Raw genomic sequence first — 19,380 nt, 5'->3', positions numbered from 1 at the left:
TAATAATTTTTTTGGCCATATCGCCCAGCCCTAGATGTCACACACTGGCTTATGAAGTGAATAACTCATCTTTGGTGTATCTCACACACCAAAAACCACCTCACACCTTCCACAGTGGAACTAGTTTTGTTTATATTTCCACCAGCGTTGAACATCTGTTCACGGTTTCTGACCCGAGTTCTGCCGGGTAACATGAGGCTTTCTCGCTGTAATCGGAAGCATGGGCACACACACACACACACACACACCGGTTTAATACTACATCAGCGGGGTCACTCTGACAGTGTACGAGCATGCCGAACCGTGTGTGTGCCCACCGCACACTCATTAGGGGAACTCTGCGACGGCATGTCAACAGATGGAGCTTATAAAAAGCAGGACTTGGAAAGTACGCCTAAACTAATCCAAATAAACATGTGAAACTAACTTTAACAAGGAAGAGGACACAAATGTTCTCTTTAGATGCAGATTTAACGTGCTAATTGGCTTAAAACTTCAAATCTCTATGCCAAACCTAAACGATTCAACCATCAGTCATATGGGCGCCGCTACTTCACACTTTCGATGACTCACGCTTTTAGAAATCTGCTAATTAGACACTCGTTCCCTAAGGACTTCAAGTCTTATGCGAGTCAACATCGCTTAGGCTCGATTCTGATGTCCACTGATTTTAACAGCACAAGTGCTTAAATTTAGCATGCCTGCTGCAATTGGATAGTAACGTCCTGGCTGTCTATAGGGGCCGTTTGCTTAATACCTCACTGACAACAACACTGAGCGGCAGCTGCATTGACAGACTGCTAATTAACCTTATAAGACCATTCAGAGAAAGCAGAGCAATGTGGGTGGAAGCTCAGTTAGATCTGTGGCCGTAACCTCACTGTGAGCTTGAAGAACAATATGAGCACGCTGGAGACGTGCTAGTTCTCTATATTTCACCCAAACGTTTCACTAGACACAGCTCTGATGAACGCTTTATGAAAACCAGCAGCTTTGTGGACCACAAACTATTGCCACGATAGTCTAAAGGTATAAAAACGGCATAGCATTCACATGTATTGGGTAAAACACCCTATTTTAAATACAGTGTAGAACTGTACAATTTGGGGGAAATCTCTAATTGCACTTTTTCTGACAAAAATTGCAATCTTAAAAAAAGTTTTAGATTTTCTGTGCTTGTCTGTAGGGCCAAACATTTTGTGGTTATATATCAATGTGACTATAAATTTAAAATACTGTGAAATACTGTAAAATAATTACAAAATGAAAATATTAAACAAAAGTCATATTGCAATATTTGACTGTAAAATAAAAAAATAGTATTTAAGAAAAATAATACAGTATACTGTAAACTTGCAATACTAATAATTATGGTTATCTTAATTTTTTTATTTTTAAATATTACAAGCTTTTATAAGGGAAATCTTAAAGCTTCTCTTTTGCTGAAAACAACCAATTATTAATAATTACGGTTTTACTTTGATTAATCATAAAGCCCTATTACATTGAACTACTGAAAAGCACACTTATTCAACATTACTTTCGAATTGTTCGCCATCTTTGTTTTTGTTTTGTTTTTAGCTTAGCACAGTGCATTCTGGGCAACTATGCCATGGTTCAGACCACAGTAAGTTCACAACATTTGCCCTTCTAGAAACACTCCCAACATCTACAGTAGCACATCGCAGTGGTGCATATTGATTCTTGGCATCAGCGCTTTTCCACGGTGGTTTCGGCATCAGCACGATGCGTAAGGTGCTTCCTGCCTCGCCAGCACCCACAACCCGTCTGACATCCTCTCTCAGGGGATCACGGGCCAGATTTAGTCAAATATTTAGAGCTTGTGAAACTGTTGTTGTCAAAAATAGACTTGAGGTACGAGACGTGAAGCACCATCTTTGTTCTGTAAAAATTGCATGTGTGCATCATATATCTGAATGATTCAAACATGCATGTTAGTTTCACTGCGTTTGACCCAGAGAGTAGAGCGTGTTTCAAAAAGGAAACACCAAGCAAGCCAGCTGTGAGTCACATCTTTTTGAACGTTACGCACTTCACAGAAACAACAGAAGTGCGTGACGTGCTTAAAAGGAAAACCCAAAAATAAAATAAAAATTCTGCCATTTTTGTCGTTCCAAACCCACAGGCTGTTCTTTTTTTCCATTGAACACAAAAGAAGATTCACACAGCTCTTTTCCACACGATGGTTCATAGTGACCATGTCTGTCAAGCTTCAAATAGGCTAAAAAAAAAAGCACATTAAAAAATAATCAGAGTGACTCAAAATAAGTCCTCTGAAATTGTACGATGATTTCCTGTGAGGAACAGAGTAGGGCTGAATCTTGGCACAAATCTCACGATTCAATACGATACGATTTTGATTTACAAGCTTGCAATTCTATTTCATAATTTGGATATATATCAGATACAATACATGGCAAAAACTAATGCTGTAATAAACCATTCATTTAGAGACCATAGACAGAGTTTCATCTGGTAAATAAGTTTTATTAATAAAAAATTATAATACCAACTTTATCATTACATGATAATGTTTCTAAACCAATTTGTTTTTTTTAAACTAATATAAATTGAAATGGTGGCTGTCAAAAATTGTATGGATTTATTCATACATTAAATGTTGAGGAACAGGTTGAGTATAATGACAATGAATATGCAATATACACGCAAATATTTAGCAAAACGCTCCTCTCTAGAATTATTTTTCTGGCTAACTATCGAGTTTATGGAGACTGAATGGCTTTTCTGAAAAAAACAAACAAACAAACAAACATCTTGACATCTTTCCGCAGTTAAAAAACTGATTGAGCAATTACATGAGACAAGACACGGATTTCGGTAAGTTGTACTGCATCTTTTCCTGATGTTCATTCATGTTTATTTCATGCTATAACTTGTAGTAAAGAGGAAGTGATGATCCGCTCTGAGGTTTTAACAGCGATCTGTTGCGCCACATTAAAGATAGTTCGAATTTTGCAATAAAATGGACAGAATTTGAACGACTTTGTTTCACATTAAAAGTTGCAAAGCTTATTGGGATTTATTGGATGGGAGGCACGATACGAAGTTCTGTTCATTTATCAACTGAAAACAGCAAGACTAAAAAAAAATATTTTAGGGATCAAAAAAAAAAAAAAAAAAAAAAAATCGATAACGGTTCATAAAAATGAGGATGACTAAAATTGAGAAATCTATATTTTTACACAGCCCTAGAGCAGACCAATTTTAGCGTAGATCTCAAAATATGGCCCAGATTAGACGTCGTTGGTTCCTGTGTGTCTCACAGTCAAACGTTATTGACGTCAAGCCTTATAATAAGTCACCATACTTGATGTGAGATCTTTGATGTTGGATATTTTTGATAGATAATTTAAAATGTTGCATATAACTTATTTATTATTTGCATCATACTGTTAATTATATATCATATTTTGTTATTACATTACAAATTGGAATGTAGCCCACAAGTTGTACAAACTACTTTTATGGAGTTTTTGAACTCATTTTGGAGCTTGTCAGATGTGGTCATTATGAACATCATTGTGAAGCCGAGTAAATAATGGCAGAATATTCTACTGCTTTAATGCAAGATAAAACCATGAGCAAACCTGAATCATGTAGAGTTGAGCGATGCGGTACTCCTCGACGCTCATGGGCATGGGGATGCGGTACTCTTTGATCAGCATGATGGGCGTGGAGCGGGGCTGGCGCTGGAAACGCTCCGCTGGGTCAGGGGCAAATCCACCAGGACGGCCCTTAGCTCGAGTGCATCAGAGAGAAGGAGCCGAGCTCATTCTCAGACCTGGGGAGAAAACACAGGCAAATCAGACTTGAAAATCATCTACGGATGTCCAGGGGATTGCGTTTTTAACTTCAGTGTTGCTTAATATGGTTCTCCAGAGAAAATATCAAAACATAATCTTCACCATAAACCGCATACGTTTAGCAAGATTTGCTTAAATGCTTAAAACAAAAAAGAAACTTGATTTTCTTATGCAAGTTTGCTTTTTGAGTAAAATTATGTTGTATGAAGGACGTTGAGATATATTAACAGGAAAACAAGACAAAAATATAAAATTAAAAATACAGCATTTTGTTTCATTTTGAAGAAGCAGTGACACTGAGTTCTGTTCAGTTTAGCTTTTGCTCTCTCTCTCTATATGTAGAAAAACAATGGTAAAGCATCATTAAAATTAAAATGCATATTAAAAACGGTGTATTTCTCTGTTTACAAAGTAGCATATTCCATATTACTTCCTAATCACTCACAAAACCCAAAACCAGCAGATGTTCTGTATAATCACAGGCATTATGTATTCAGACATAGTGATCTGAAAAACATGCAGCGCAACCAACTCGCCATTAATAAATACAGCGTAATGTACGGCAGAAGCGCTGCAATGGAATCCAACAGTCTGCGAATGACATCTATGCAAGCGATTTCCAGAAACAAAACACAAGGGGCCTCGTTTTGACCTTCGGCTGCCGTAAGAAACGTAAATCCACCTGCTGATGACACCGAGGTCCGGCAGACACCGTAACTCTCCTGCCGATCCACAGGGTGTGTCACATGACACAGGCCGCTTAGTGTAAGACGGATTATCCACGGACAACTTACCCAACTCTTCCCTGAGAGGTAAGCAGACAGTTGTGTGTGTGTGAGCAGAAAGGTGAGCTGGTGTAAACACAAACACCATAAGACTCATAAACAATCGGCAACCATCGACTAAGCGACCATCTCAGGGCTCCCAGGAGGGGCCATGTTAGGTGCAACAGCTGTCAGAGCTAAAAATGGCATCCATGACGAAAAATATCGTGCTATTTGGTCTATAAATAGCTTGTATGGCTCGGTTACGTCACACACACTTGCAGTTAAAAAGGATTGCGCTGTGATTGCGCTGTCTTGCCCCTGGTGAAAAGGAAGCATTCAACACAATTACCATAGATTGGCTGGACCCTCGACGAGACTAAAAATAGTAACAATAATCAAAGGCTCACAAAAGGAAAGGTTAGAGACCAAACTACTGTTTATCACCACTGCCTCATTCCAGGATACCCTAGAGCTTAGGTATTATTATAGGAAATTATAAGACATAGTTTACCAAAAAATTTAAATAGTCATTGTTTACTCATTTTGATATTGTTTTTAATTTAAAAACATTAAAATAAAAATAATAATAAAAAAAAACACTTTTAAACATTTACAAATATTTAAAATGTAAATGCTAAAAGTACACTACTTGTTAAAGAACTGAATTATTTTATTCAGCAAAGACGGATTAAATGAATGAAAATGACATTACAAAAGGTTTCTATTTCAAATAAAAGATGTTCTTTTGAGCCGTCTATTCATCAAAGAATCCTAAAGAAAAAGAAATGTATCACGGTTTCCACTAAAATATGAAGCAACACAACTAACAATTAAATTACATTTTCAGGTCACTGTATGCATTCATTGAATGGAAAAGAACAGCTGCGATATTCTGCAAAACTTCTCCTTTTGTGCTACAAATAAAAAAACAAAAACAAGAAGTGCTGGTTTGGAACGACACAAATGCGAATTTAAATTAAGGATATAAAATAGAATAGTTCAGTGTTTAAGAAAGGACATACAAAGTAAAAACAAAAGCATGACAAACAATTATTTAGCATTTTTTCTCTTTTCGCATGTAAATATCCGAATATCTGTGGTTTTGTCATTCTTCCACAGGACAGGCGATAAAAGGTCACAGCTGGAAGTGATTGTCGAGACTAAAAACAAGTCTGTAATGGTCACCGCTGGTGAGTCACAGCTGCCAGCACTGGTGCATTTTGGTCCTGAACTAGGGATTGCAGCTACTCTGGGCTTGTGGCTAGACCTGAAATATCAGTCAAATGCACTAAGATAACTATCATGAAGGCCTAAGACGTTCTGCTGCATGCCAGAGGCAGATGCCACAATACAAGCCTGCGAGACATCTACCTATACTTCAAAGAACATTACGGATGACATTTTCACTCCCACTGAAACCAGTTAGTCTGGATGCCACACCACCGCCACCCGGATCCCCAATAGTGGCTTTTTAAAACACTGTGGGATTCATTTGTGTCAGATGTGTCGCGCAACCCCGACATATGTGACTATGAAGAGGGATTTTCAGCGCATTATCATCCTATTTCTCACCAGCTGGTTAAAATAATACCGTAACACATTCGAGTATGTGTTGTCATCGATCTGTAACAACAAAAAAAGACATGCACACTGCAGTTCGGATCAGATGCAATTTTCCATAATTATGTTTGGAGGGTTTCTAAAAATTCCTCCTGTTGGCAAGTGTCTACAGAGCCTATAAGAGGACAGTTCCCCACTGAGACCGCTTTCCCAGGACCGATGTGTCCAAACAAACGGACACCACAATCCGATATCTTTTTTAAGCACATCTCGGGAAGCTAAAAGCAAAATACAGTAGTGTGTGAGCAACTAAAAAGGGGGCGATAACATTTAATGGCACGTTAATTATCATACAGCATTAGATGAGAAATTAAAACGGTAATCGCTTGTTTGTGTCAAGTGTCCACATGGTAATATGTCACATTTCAACAGGCTCTTGACTCCTACTAGCAGAGAACCCGTTTTTATCTAAATATAGACATATGAGGAAACGCTGTCTGAGCTAACAGTATTTGTAATGCACACACACTTAAATATGTTGACATCATTGAGTGTAAGATACCCCCCCCACCCCCCCTGAACCTCCATCTTAATACGCCAAGGCGTGCATCAGTTAAGTTGCGAGGTGAGGAGAGGCTGTCAGGGTCTTAAGAACGCCAAAAATCACAGCAGAGACATCATGTGAAAATTTGCATGTGAAAATACTGTGGGATTGATGAGCATTCCTTTAGAGACTCGGATCTAAAAGAAGGAAAACAAAACATGCAGATTGAACTGAGCACTCAGAACTCTCCGTCCTCTCAAGAAACACCTGTTTATCAGTAGCGTCGCGACTCGCGAACCAGGCACTGAGATTCAAGACGTCTGTCCAAGCTTAGACGGTTTACCTGTTAGACGCCGCTTATCATGCTGTCTATCCAACTGATCCGATCAATGGACAGAAAGCAGCCGGTCCAAATCCCATTCCCAAACAGAAGCATTCTAGCATCCTGCCACCATTGTTGTGCTTTTTTATCCTCCGGTCTGAATGAAGATGCCATCAAACACTGCCAGTTAAAATCATCAGGGAAACGTGAAGGAAAAAAAAAATGTCTCTTTTTTTATCTCCTTCTCACTTGCAACCTTTTTTCTCTGCCGTTTCGCCTGTATCCACCTCTTGTGGGGCTATAAAGCTCTGTTGCCATGGAAATGCAAAAGGCTGTAATGGGATTGGCTGGAGTTGGTGTGATGAAAGCGGCTCAGGGACGGCCCACTAACTGCTGTGCTCATGAGAGGCTCCGCCCCCTCCTGTTTGCATTCACTCTCCCAGACTGACTGATAGCTATTAGATTCAGTCAGTGGAGAGAGGAACATCTGCAGCTTAATATGAGCGCAGGTCTGTCAATAAGCATTACGCAGCATCAATGGAATAAAAGAGAATTAATGGGGAAAAAATGAACAGGGAGGAGTCATTGAAACGGACATAATGACACCAACCTCGTAAATTGACTCAAGCCTTTGAACACTTATGCAATTCTCACACTGATTTTGGAGGGAAATCTACCGGAATTCAGTGGAACAAGTTTAAACATGTTCAGGCAAAATATTTAAAACATCTATTGCATTTCCCACACTGATTTTGGAGGGAAATCTTCAAAATTGTCAAAATAAATTTAAACATGGTGAGGTAAACATTTAAAACACTACACTCTCATTAGTAGCTGAAAGCATAATTAAATTAGCCAAAATATTTATTAAACAAACACACAAGGGAAAGGGGAATGAGTTGATGTTTACCAATGAGGGCTGATCCAATTTTGTGGAATTCTGCAGGCATTAATTCTGACCTGCTAGTAGGGATGGAAATTAGCACCCGCCACCAGCCAAATGCGGGTGATTTTGTGTTGTGGCGGGTAAATTCGCTTCACCTACCGGCCACCGTGGCAGGTAAATAAAAATAGAGGAGGCACACCTTCAAAGAAAATGTGGCGTTACATCGCAGGCGTTAAAGGGGTGGTTCGGGATTTTTGACATCGGACCTCATTTTTAAGTCAGCCTGGTTGTTATTCATCAGTGGAGACATTTTTTTTTTAAAATTATCCAGTCCTTATATTTGGATAGTTAGCCGATGCTAGGCTAGCGCGAGTCAAGGGTAGATGTTAGCCAGCCATTAAAAACCGTTTTACCCACTCCACAGTGCACCAAACGCAAATCAATTATAACACTAGACTATCGATGTAAATGTACGTTGAGAGAATAATGTTAGAAATCAAACTTACCTTTCATCTCAATGATCCCAAAGGAACTAGTTTCTCAGCAGCTGCGGAATTTTACTTTGCTCCAGTTAGTAATGCGGCAAAAAGTAAACACAGAAAAGAAGCGCACTACAGTGTGTGCAGTACATGTGTGTACCGGCTCACTCGGTTGCCTAGGTAATCAATATCACTCCGCTGCTGCTGTAGACAAGGCTTATGATTACAGGGAACAAATTATAACTAATGCAATGTGATGAAAGGTAAGTTTGATTTCTAACATTATTCTCTCAACGGACATTTGCATCGATAGTCTAGTGTTATAATTGATTTGCGTTTGGTGCACTGTGGAGTGGGTAAAACGGTTTTTAATGGCTGGCTAACATCTACCCTTGACTCGCGCTAGCCTAGCATCGGCTAACTATCCAAATATAAGGACTGGATAATTTAAAAAAAAAAATTTCTCCACTGATGAATAACAACCAGGCTGACTTAAAAATGAGGTCCGATGTCAAAAATCCCGAACCACCCCTTTAAGAGCTGGTTAAGAGGTCTGCAGAGAAAACATCTTTGCATTGACTTAACATTGAAACCACTCGCGCCTCACGCGCTATTCGCGTCCGGTGTGAACGCACCAACGCGACGGTGGAGCGTTTTTAAGATTTCCACTCTGGAGGATGGTTTCACTTTTTTGATTTTTTAAGCCCCAAAAACGCCGTCGCCGTCTAAACGAAAGGCACATCTGATCAAATATTTTTACGTTTTCACCCGCGAGCGATCTTGTGTAAACAGGGCCTAATAGTTTCATTGTTGGGACTAAAAACGTAAAACTGGAAGCCATAAAATACCACGAATCATCCAAATGCCACATCCAGGTAAAAAAGAGAAATATATATATAAGAGAGAAAGAGAAAATGTCAGTATTTCATTGAGACTTGAGATTAAATAAACTGCTTAAAGGGATACTCCACTTTAAAATGAAAATTCTGTCATCATATACTCACCCTCATGTTGTTTCAATCCTTTATGAATTTCTTTCTTCTGCTGAACAGAAAGGAAGATATTTCGAAGAATGTCAGTAACCAGACAGTTTCTGGGTCCCATTGACTTCCATAGTATATATTTTCTCCTACTATGGAAGTCAATGAGACCAGAAACTGTCTGGTTACTGACATTCTTCGAAATATCTTCCTTTCTGTTCAGCAGAAGAAAGAGATTCATACAGGTTTGAAACAACATGAGGGTGAGTATATGATGACAGAATTTTCATTTTAAAGTGGAGTATCCCTTTAAGTATTGTAGATCTTGTAGTATTAATTTTCACATGCAGTTACACATTGTCGGTTAAAAACAAGAAAGTGGCTGGTAAAAACATTGAGTGGCTGGTAGATTTTGAAATCCACCAGCCACAGTGGCCGGTGGACAAAAAAGTTCATTTCCATCCCTGCCTGCTAGTAATCAACTATTATTTACACATGCAATGCAACATAGACTTTGGCATCATTCCAATTTACAACTAGCCATCCTAAATAGTATGCAATGCATTCTTGCTTTATTAGCTAATAATACTCACAGTTAGTGGACAGATGGGTTTTTAAAGGCAAATATCAATATCTAGACAGGAGGAACAATTTTAGTGAATTTTTAAGTTAATATCATGCAAGTGTTCTTTTAATTTAATTTATTTTTAATAATTCAGGCTATATCAGCATTTTATCGGCCATCCTGCACTCTAAATATTAAAATGAGCCACTGAAAAACCTATTGGGTCAACCACTACCCACAATCCCTTGTCCTACAGAAGTGGAATTTGTGCCGGATCTCTTTACAAAAAAACTAAAAAAAGATGAGGAATTTGAGCTGAAGCTGCCACTGCTGTACTGTCTTACAACACTTAGTATGTACTTTCCAATCACACGGAAGGTACATTCTTCTAGTGTGCAGTAAAAGAATGTGAATTGTGATGCAACCAAAGAAACAAAAATATGCAAAAGGTGTTTTTTACATCATAATTTATCTCTAGATCTTTAAATGCAAAAGATATCTGGACAGAAACCAGAGCTCTTGAGAACATTGTGTTCTAATGTTTAACCCAACTACAGACATTAATGGCCACTTTGTTTTACTTTAAAGAGACAGAGTGACCTTCAACTTGCAAATATACAGTCTCTCAGTTTGAGCTCATTTCATTCTGTTATTAATCTTTCAAAACTTTTAAATGATTTGATTATTTGCATGTACCAAAAACATCTGAGAGAACATGTTCTTGTTTAACCAATGCAAAGGTTGCACTGGAAAAAACTTGCGTAATAAAATCTGGTACCATAATTCACATTAATGAAATCTATCAATGATGAATATTGGCTCACTAAAGCAACGCTGCGGTTCCCAGAAACACATCGACCTCTGAGATTAATTCACTTTAACAGTGCTAATGTGAGGTCGGCCCGTAGATTAGATATGCGTGACATTTCATATGGTGCTGCCTTAAGCTGTGCAGGGAAGCTAAGAGCTCTTTATTGATTTCTTTAAGGTTGGCGTCCACCACGATTGGGCATATCTCGAAGCCGTGTACAATTACGACAACGCATCAAGTTAGAAAGTCAGCGCAGCAGCTTCAGACATCTGATTTCATGTGGAACGCCTACAGGAGGGAAACTAAAAACTATTATGATAACAAGATGATGACGAAGCTAATTTCATCTGGCATTAAATTATTAAACACTAATTATTTCAATAATTACTTGGCAACTCTTGAAATAATGGTTACTTAATAATGTAACAATGATATAATGATAGCCACATCATACTGTTTTAACGGATTCATATTTGCCTTTAAAATTATCATATTAGATATTTTCTTTAATATTTACACTACCGTTCAAAAGTTTGAGGTCAGTACGATTTGTTACATTGTTAAAAAAATATATATTTTAAATAAAGTTAATTTGAAGTTTCTATTCAAGGAATCCTGATTTTAGGGATATTGAGTTTCCACAAAAATATGAAGCTTTTTCAACATTGGTGATGATCAGAAACGTTTCTTGAGCATCAGATCATCATATTAGAATGATTTCTGAAGGATCATGTGACACTGAAGACTGGAGTAATGATGCGGAAAGTTCTTTTAAATTGTAATTTTTTTCACAATATTACCGTTTTTACTGTATTTTTGATCAAATAAATGCAGCCTTGGTGAGCATTAGAGACTTCTTTCAAAAGCGATAAAGAAAAATCGTACTTATGAACGATAGTGTCAAATTTTAATTAGTAACATGAATCAAGAAATGTCACTTTTACCACACTTAAAACCTTAAAAGTAGTAGTATCCATTTCTCACTATGTGATGTCCAAAAACAGGAATCATGTTGGGGACTTTGTGTATGTTTGACATTTCACATTCTTTTAGACGACCTGAGGAAGGAACACCAACGCCACTCATCCGTTATCCCGCCATCAGCAGGTTTCTGTTAACCGACCCGTCTATCTACCAACAGCAATTTGTTAAATTTAATTGATCTGAAGTCCTCTGGCGTCTCAACACCGCCATTACGCAGACACAGGAGCCTGACACTTGCTGGCGCTGAACGCACATGGACCCACGTCACTGGTCCAGCGTAACTACTGAACACGGCAAAATAAAACAGGATTTTTAATGCAACGGTAAATCCATGAGCACACAACGAAGACAAAGCACTTCCTTCGGTTTCCTTTGCTTTGGACACATTGTGTAACAGGACAAAGAACAAGGGAGTGTTTTGAATATTACAACTGTTGGCTATTATGATAAATAGTCTTGTACATCTCGAAAGCGAAGTTTCAAAAGAGGTTATTTGATATGGGCATCACTGCCATAAGAATTAACACCATTATCTCATTTGTATGTGTCAAAGTTTAGATCAAATTTTTTTAAATGAAACAATTAGCAGCATCTGCTAATATTTTTTACAAACCTCTAACCTTCAGTAACTTCATCATGTGTCTTGTTGAGAAGAAACGTGCTTGCTAAGTGATCAGAAATCTACCTGGTGGACGACAAAACAAGTTAAACATTTCTTTTTACATATATATATATATATCTTGTAAATGGAAGTCTAAAGAACAAAAACTGGAGGGAAACCACTAGGGATGAGCACGAGTACTCGAGGACTTGGACGTGACCGCGACGATTGATCATGAAAATGAAATAAAGTGATTTGAAAGCATGCAGTGATGCCTGGAATCACTTTAATCGTGAAAATACGTGCAAGATGTGCAGCTGCCATATAGCCTATATTACATTATAATGAGAACACTATTCAGTTTCAGCCCAAATGCAAAGCCCAACATTACTGACTATGATTGGGTTATTTGAGACAGTCATATTCCTTTTAGATTTTTTCTTTTCCAAAAACATTGATGATATTATTAATAATCCAGTAGCGCTTTTTTTTTTCACAAAAATTTCATGGCCCCTAAAATATTTTGTTGTATGAATATCTGAACACGCAGAGAAAGAAAGAACAGAAAAAAAGAAAAGAAAAAAAAGTGCAATGCATTGTTTTTTATCAACACTTGAATGTGGGTTCCATAAAAAAGCAACATTTTAAACAAATAGCTGAGAAAATCATGTTTTTGTCAAAGACTAAATCGATGGGATTCAGAACGATGATCATAACACAGATGGAGTAGATCGAGTCCATCAACACCCGAAAGTTAATATATTCGATGCTTGTGTTATTTTAGCAATGCTTCTATCACTTGTTTCTGCTGCTTCTTCACCCGTGTTTTGATCTGGAGATTCGGTACTCTTTCAGATGTGTAATAGCGCCCCCTACCATATAACATTGAAAACATGGATTGCAGGCAAATTCTGTCGATGACGGGGAAAGCGTTAAAATCTTTTCTCGTCATGGCTTGGAAACCAAGCGGTAATGTCAGGAATCACTTGAAGTACTAGATGAAAACACAGTTCAGGAGCAAGATGTGCAGTGCTAATCTACCATATTCATAACATTATAAACTAGGGCTGCACGATATTGAAGAAAAATGCGATATGCGATAACTCATTAAATAATGCGACATTCGATATGCGATGCGATAATGCTTAAAGTGTGTGAAATAAACTTAATTATCTTTAAAATATCTTTAAAATTAAAAGTTTCACATTCTTTTTGTGACAAGAAAACATCCCAACAACTTCTGAAAGTGAACAGCTGTGTTTTACTGTAGTAAAAAAACTGAATAATCAAATGTAAAAATAAAACACTGCTTAGTTTTCACTATATGAATTAAATATATACTGAATCTTATTAAAGCTACAAAAGTGAGCAGTAAGGGATTTTCTGTCTTTTGTTCATGACCCCAGTTATTGCAAGCTGTTGCGAAATGCATATTGCAATTTATACATTTGCGATAGTTCGATAATTTCGATAAACAGAACAAAATAAACTTGCCTTGCCTACATAACATTATAATGAAAACACTATAGAATGTTGTCGATTCTTTGTGCTTTAGTAGCTAGACGTAACGCAGTTGTCCACGTCTGTCGCCATGGTTACTATGGCAGTACGAGCGGAAACCAGGGATAACGCGGATATCACGTCATTGACAGGCGACAAGTGGGACAGGGCGACAGGGACGAGCCATTACTTAAAATTGGAATTTCTCTGAAATTAAAAATCTTTGGGAACTTTTGGGATATTGTAAGTACACAACTGCAGGAAATATATCACTGTGCAAATGATTTTTGGATATTTTTTTACAAAAATCTTACATATTGTTGCTTTAAAATCCAAAAAAAAAAGAAAACAAAGTATGATTTCGTATGTAAAGTGCAATACTTTTGCAGGGATACTGTGCATCGCTGCCAAAACTGAATAACCCATTCCAAAGTGTTTCCTTCACACTAATCGCACACAAGGGCGGCGTGCTTTGCTTCCAACGAAGCTTTTTTGAAAACACCATAAAATTCTTATCAGAACATCCGAAGTCTCTTCTGCTTCAGATAAAATTAGAGGCAAATAAGTTGGAGACAACGCGCCGCTACACGAGACACATGAATAAATGGAGGAAGAGAGAAGCGCAAACAAACCCTTGACGTGAGGGGCGGATGATGAGAAAAGGCAGTTTATTTATAGAGCGGGCCAGCTGATAGTGGCTCGCCTCCGTGCTCACTCGTTTCTTTAAATTATTGTAATAAATCACTCACCTCACGGGGATTTGAGCTCAGATAATCGTCAGCCACTCATCTCATGCGGAGCTTCTACTCTGAGCTATTAAAAAGCCTTTTTAGGGTCCGGTCGCTGGAAAAATGAAACCTATTGAGAAAACGGCTTCCGTCGGGAGTCTGAGATGGTACGTCGCTGGTCTTGGCGGAGCACATTAGGGGGCTCGGGGTATAATGCATGAGTTTCATAAGGTGGATAGCTGATGTGACTGCTGATATGCTGTTGGGTAATGGGGAGGAACAAATAACGTGGCTAGGAGGGAAAATGCAAAAACACTGTGACATACAAATGCAACCAACTACATATGAACTAAAGAAAATAAAAAAAGTCAAGCAATAATAGGGATTAATATATGCAAATATGACACCTGTACGCTGAGGAACATATAATTTTAAACCTACACTAATGCTAAGCACAAAATTGAATGGCAATCTTTCCTCATCCCCTTCTGCATTGCTTTGCGTTGCAAATACCTGCTGTGATAACAAATGCAAATGTAAAAACCTCACAATAAAATGCAAATCGCTTAGCAAGTGAGCTACAAGGCTGTTTCGACAGAATGATGAAGAGGCTGATGGCGTAAGCGACCTGTGTGCGGTGGAGGGAAAATTCCACTGGCCCTGGTACCCTATCAGATACGAACTTGGAGAGGAACTTTGCCGAAACGCAGCCAAAAACCTCACCACAGACACTAGCAGCAATGTAGCTAATCGAAGTCAGAATCACCAGCTAGCGTTACTGGCTTCAATTAGCTGGTAATGATGAAAACCATAAATGGAAATACTGCAGTTCTGATGCAACGTGGCAGTTTCGACATTAAGCTGCGTGTAAATATTCAAAAGGCAGAGCAAATATGAAAAATCAGTTTGTAGAACAGAAGGACTTGGGCTGGCATTGATTTTTCTGTGATATTAGCATAACTTGAGGCTTGAGAAATCGACCGCACTGTTGAATGCTGCATCAGGTGTTTGATTTTGAGTATCATTTTACAGCCAGGAGATTAAACACAAACCTCACATGAAAACAAAATAGACTCATCTACAAACTCAGTTTGTAGTTTAAAACATCTATTGAAAAAATTGTGATTGTGGATCAGAATTTGTTGACAGATTTTGTGTAAGAGAGACAAAAATGCCACCTGAGGACTGTTTTCAGCTTTTTGGCGATATTAAATATGTATCTCAAAATTTATATTTATGTATCATTGAATCAGTTTTGAATTTTGTATAGGGTTCGTAGTTGATCCGTAATCCGTACAGGCCAGCTGCTCCGAACACCGATCAATTAGTTATATTAATTATATTTAATTTATACAGTGAAGACTATAAATAATCAAATGTAAAATAACAATGCAATGTCTGAACCTGAATACTGTTATACTTATGCTAAAGCACTGTTTATTTCATTCTATTGTATTTATCTATGCTTGTAATATGTTTATTAGTTTCTATGCAGATTCACTCCCCTACAAAATCACCCAATCATTCTAGAATTATTCATTCTGCGATGCTACAGAAACATTTTAATACATGAAAAATGTCAAACAGGGACTTTTTTGAGATATGACAAAAACTTTTTTTTTTAAATCAGTAATTTGAAATGAATAGTTTACAATGATTCATGGAAAATTGTTTAAATAAAAGAAATCCTAAAAACATTTGTCAGTCGCAAGAATTTTTTTTTGTGTGAATATTTTCCATTGTTAGTTCATGTTAACTAATGTAGTAGTTCACTAATGTTAGCAAATAAAACCTTATTTTAAAGTGTTAGCACTTAATGGTCTTAAAAGTACATTAAAATCAAAGCAATATTTACAATGTTGATTCATTTTACATTGTCAGCAAAAATAATATATTAAATATATATCGCCTACACCAGCATATACAGCGGGGGAAATAAGTACTGAACACGTCATAATTTTTCTCAGTAAATATATTTCCAAAGATGCTATTGACATGAAATTTTCACCAGTTGTTGGTAACAACCCAAGTAAGCCATACATACAAAGAAACAAACAAAAATAAGTTCAGAAATTAAGTTATGTGTAATAATGTGAAATGACACAGGGAAAAAGTATTGAACACATGAAGAAAGGGAGGCGCAAAAAGGCATGGAAAGCCAAGACAACTGCTGAAAACTTACAGTAATTAAAAAGCAATCCAGCCCCCTGTCAGTGGAAATTAATAACAGCTGGTTCAGTCCCAAATGATGGCCTACAAAAAGGTCTCATTGCCAAGGTGTCACACAAAACACATCTCATGATGGGTAAAAGCGAAGAGCTGTCTCAAGACCTTTGTAACCTAATTGTTGCAAAACATAATGATGGCATTGGTTATAGGTGCCATTCTAAGCTTCTGAATGGTCCAGTGAGCACTTTTGGGGCCATAATGGGAAGTGGAAAGACAATAATTTCACCATAAATTTGTCTCGACCAGTGCTCCTCGCAAGATTTCTGATAGAGGAGTGAAAAGAATAATCAGAAGAGTTGTCCAAGAGCCAACACCAAGTTGTATAGTGTTTTTAGGGTAATGTGCACTGCCATTTCTCCTCCAAATATGGTGTGTATTATGGCATCCAAACAGTTAAATTTTGCTCTCATGTGAACACACTATATTCTCACAGTATTTCACTGGCTTTTCCAAATGTTGTGCAGCAAACTTTAAATGAGCTTCAACATGCTTTTTTTTCAGTAATGGAGTCTTGCGTGGTGAGCGTGCATACAGGCCATGGCGGTGGAGTGCATTACTTACTGTTTTCTTTGAGACAACAGTACCTGCTATCTGCAGGTCTTTTTGAAGCTCTCCACAAGTGATCCTTGGCTCTTGGACAACTCTTCTCATTATTCTTTTCACTCCTCTATCAGAAATCTTGCGAGGAACACTGGTCGAGGCAAATTTATGGTGAAATTATTGTCTTTCCACTTCCCATTATGGCCCCAAAAGTGCTCACTGGACCATTCAGAAGCTTAGAATGGCGTCTATAACCAATGCCATCATTATGTTTTGCAACAATTAGGTTGCGAAGGTCTTGAGACAGCTCTTCGCTTTTACCCATCATGAGATGTGTTTTGTGTGACACCTTGGCAATGAGACCTTTTTGTAGGCCATCATTTGGGACTGAACCAGCTGTTATTAATTTCCACTGACAGGGGGCTGGATTGCTTTTTAATTACTGTAAGTTTTCAGCAGTTGTCTTGGCTTTCAATGCCTTTTTGCGCCTCCCTTTCTTCATGTGTTCAATACTTTTTCCCTGTGTCATTTCACATTATTACACATAACTTAATTTCTGAACTTATTTTTGTTTGTTTCTTTGTATGTATGGATTACTTGGGTTGTTACCAACATCTGGTGAAAATTTCATGTCAATAGCATCTTTGGAAATATATTTACTGAGAAAAATTATGACGTGTTCAGTACTTATTTCCCCCGCTGTATTTATTAGTCAGTTCTTTAAGTTCAGTGGAGGCGACACCATCAACCAAAGTCACAGTGGGTGTGAACACACACCCCAATACTATTAGTGTCCATCCAAGTGCAAAAAAGTGAGAAATGTACAGTTTCTTCCTCGCTATGTTCAGAGCTCATAATGGCACAAACCACACAACCACGGACCCATTTGTTACCAAGATTAGGAACCTATTAAGACCAACTGGCCATTTCCTGATTGCATTCATTAATAATAGCGCTCTGCTTTGTGGAGAACGGCTATTGCCCACACACAAACAAAAACCTGAAGTACTGATGTCACAAAAGAGGTTGAAGCAGGTAAGTCTGTACTAATAGAGTGGTCCTTTCAGTGTTATTGCCTTTCCAAGTCTATTACTGTAAGTGGGGCGGACAAACACTATTAAAATTTCAAAAGACACTGACGTTTGGCTTTGCCGTCACAAGCAGCATGAGCGCAATATCGCTTGGGGATGGTCCATGCAACTTTTCCATTTGTGAAATTGGGACGAGGTCAGTGGATGGTAACATTTCAACACACAGAGGCTTCTGATGTGTTTGAAGGGAGAGTTCACCCTCAAATGAAATTCAGTCATTATTTAGGCTACTCGCCCACGTCAATCCAAGCCGTACCTGTCAACACTCCCGTTTTTCCCGGGTTTCTCCCGTATTTTAGCCCCATGTCCCGGACCCCTCCCGGTTTGTTATTTCTCCCGGGAAACTCCTGTAATTTGCATGGCCCACACTCCTTTATGAATAATCAGACCAATATGTTTGTCTAATGTTGTTGACCAGTTGCCAGCTCTTATATTAAATGCACTATATTCACACACACACCATACAATTTCAACCCGTTTTTCACCTCAACCTGGCAACCTATAACCCAGTTGCGCAATCGCGGAAAGTTCAACCCGAAAGTGATCCGATAGACATGGCAGGTGAAGGTAAATTGTACAGTTGTAAATTTCAACAATGTTGGACGCACAATATACGTGCATCCTACCCAGTCTCAGTGTTTCTGTGATGTTTTGTTGTAATAAAATTACAAATAAAAAAATATAAAGAAATATTAATAAATTAAGTTATGTTTTCATTTATGGGTATTGCAATGTAAATAATACACTTAACACCAGCAGTACACTTAACAGCATGAGCCTACAACAAAGGTGACAAAAACACTATTAAAGTAATTCATATGACTTTGACACTATATTCAAAGTAGGGCTGAACAATTAATCGAATTTCTAATCGCGATTACGAATGCCACGATTACGTAACGTTCAAAACCACAATCAACGTTACAACAACAAAAAAAGCCGCTTACA

General features: G+C 37.9%; 1 protein-coding gene across 7 annotated transcripts in view; it reads right to left on the bottom strand.

The window, feature by feature from the left end:
• pitpnm2 (phosphatidylinositol transfer protein, membrane-associated 2) overlaps positions 1 to 19,380 on the bottom strand; it is a 66,031-nt gene that overhangs the window by 38,384 nt on the left and 8,267 nt on the right. For 4 of the 7 annotated variants that reach the window (XM_081354315.1, XM_081354310.1, XM_081354314.1 and 1 more), the window contains exon 2: positions 3,630 to 3,823. In XM_081354315.1, coding sequence (XP_081210441.1) covers positions 3,630 to 3,707 — 78 coding nt within the window. In that variant the 5' untranslated portion in view covers positions 3,708 to 3,823. Of the gene's footprint in view, positions 1 to 3,629; positions 3,824 to 4,381; positions 4,518 to 4,639; positions 4,778 to 14,593; positions 14,702 to 19,380 lie in introns of those variants that run through there. The other 3 variants (XM_081354313.1, XM_081354311.1, XM_081354312.1) reach the window with 3 other exon arrangements.

Source organism: Scardinius erythrophthalmus (assembly GCF_964197995.2).
Source record: "Scardinius erythrophthalmus genome assembly, chromosome: 23".
NCBI classification, from domain to species: Eukaryota; Metazoa; Chordata; class Actinopteri; order Cypriniformes; family Leuciscidae; genus Scardinius; species Scardinius erythrophthalmus.
The sequence above is the reverse complement of the archived record's forward strand: the minus strand, read 5'-3'. Positions and strand labels throughout refer to the sequence as shown.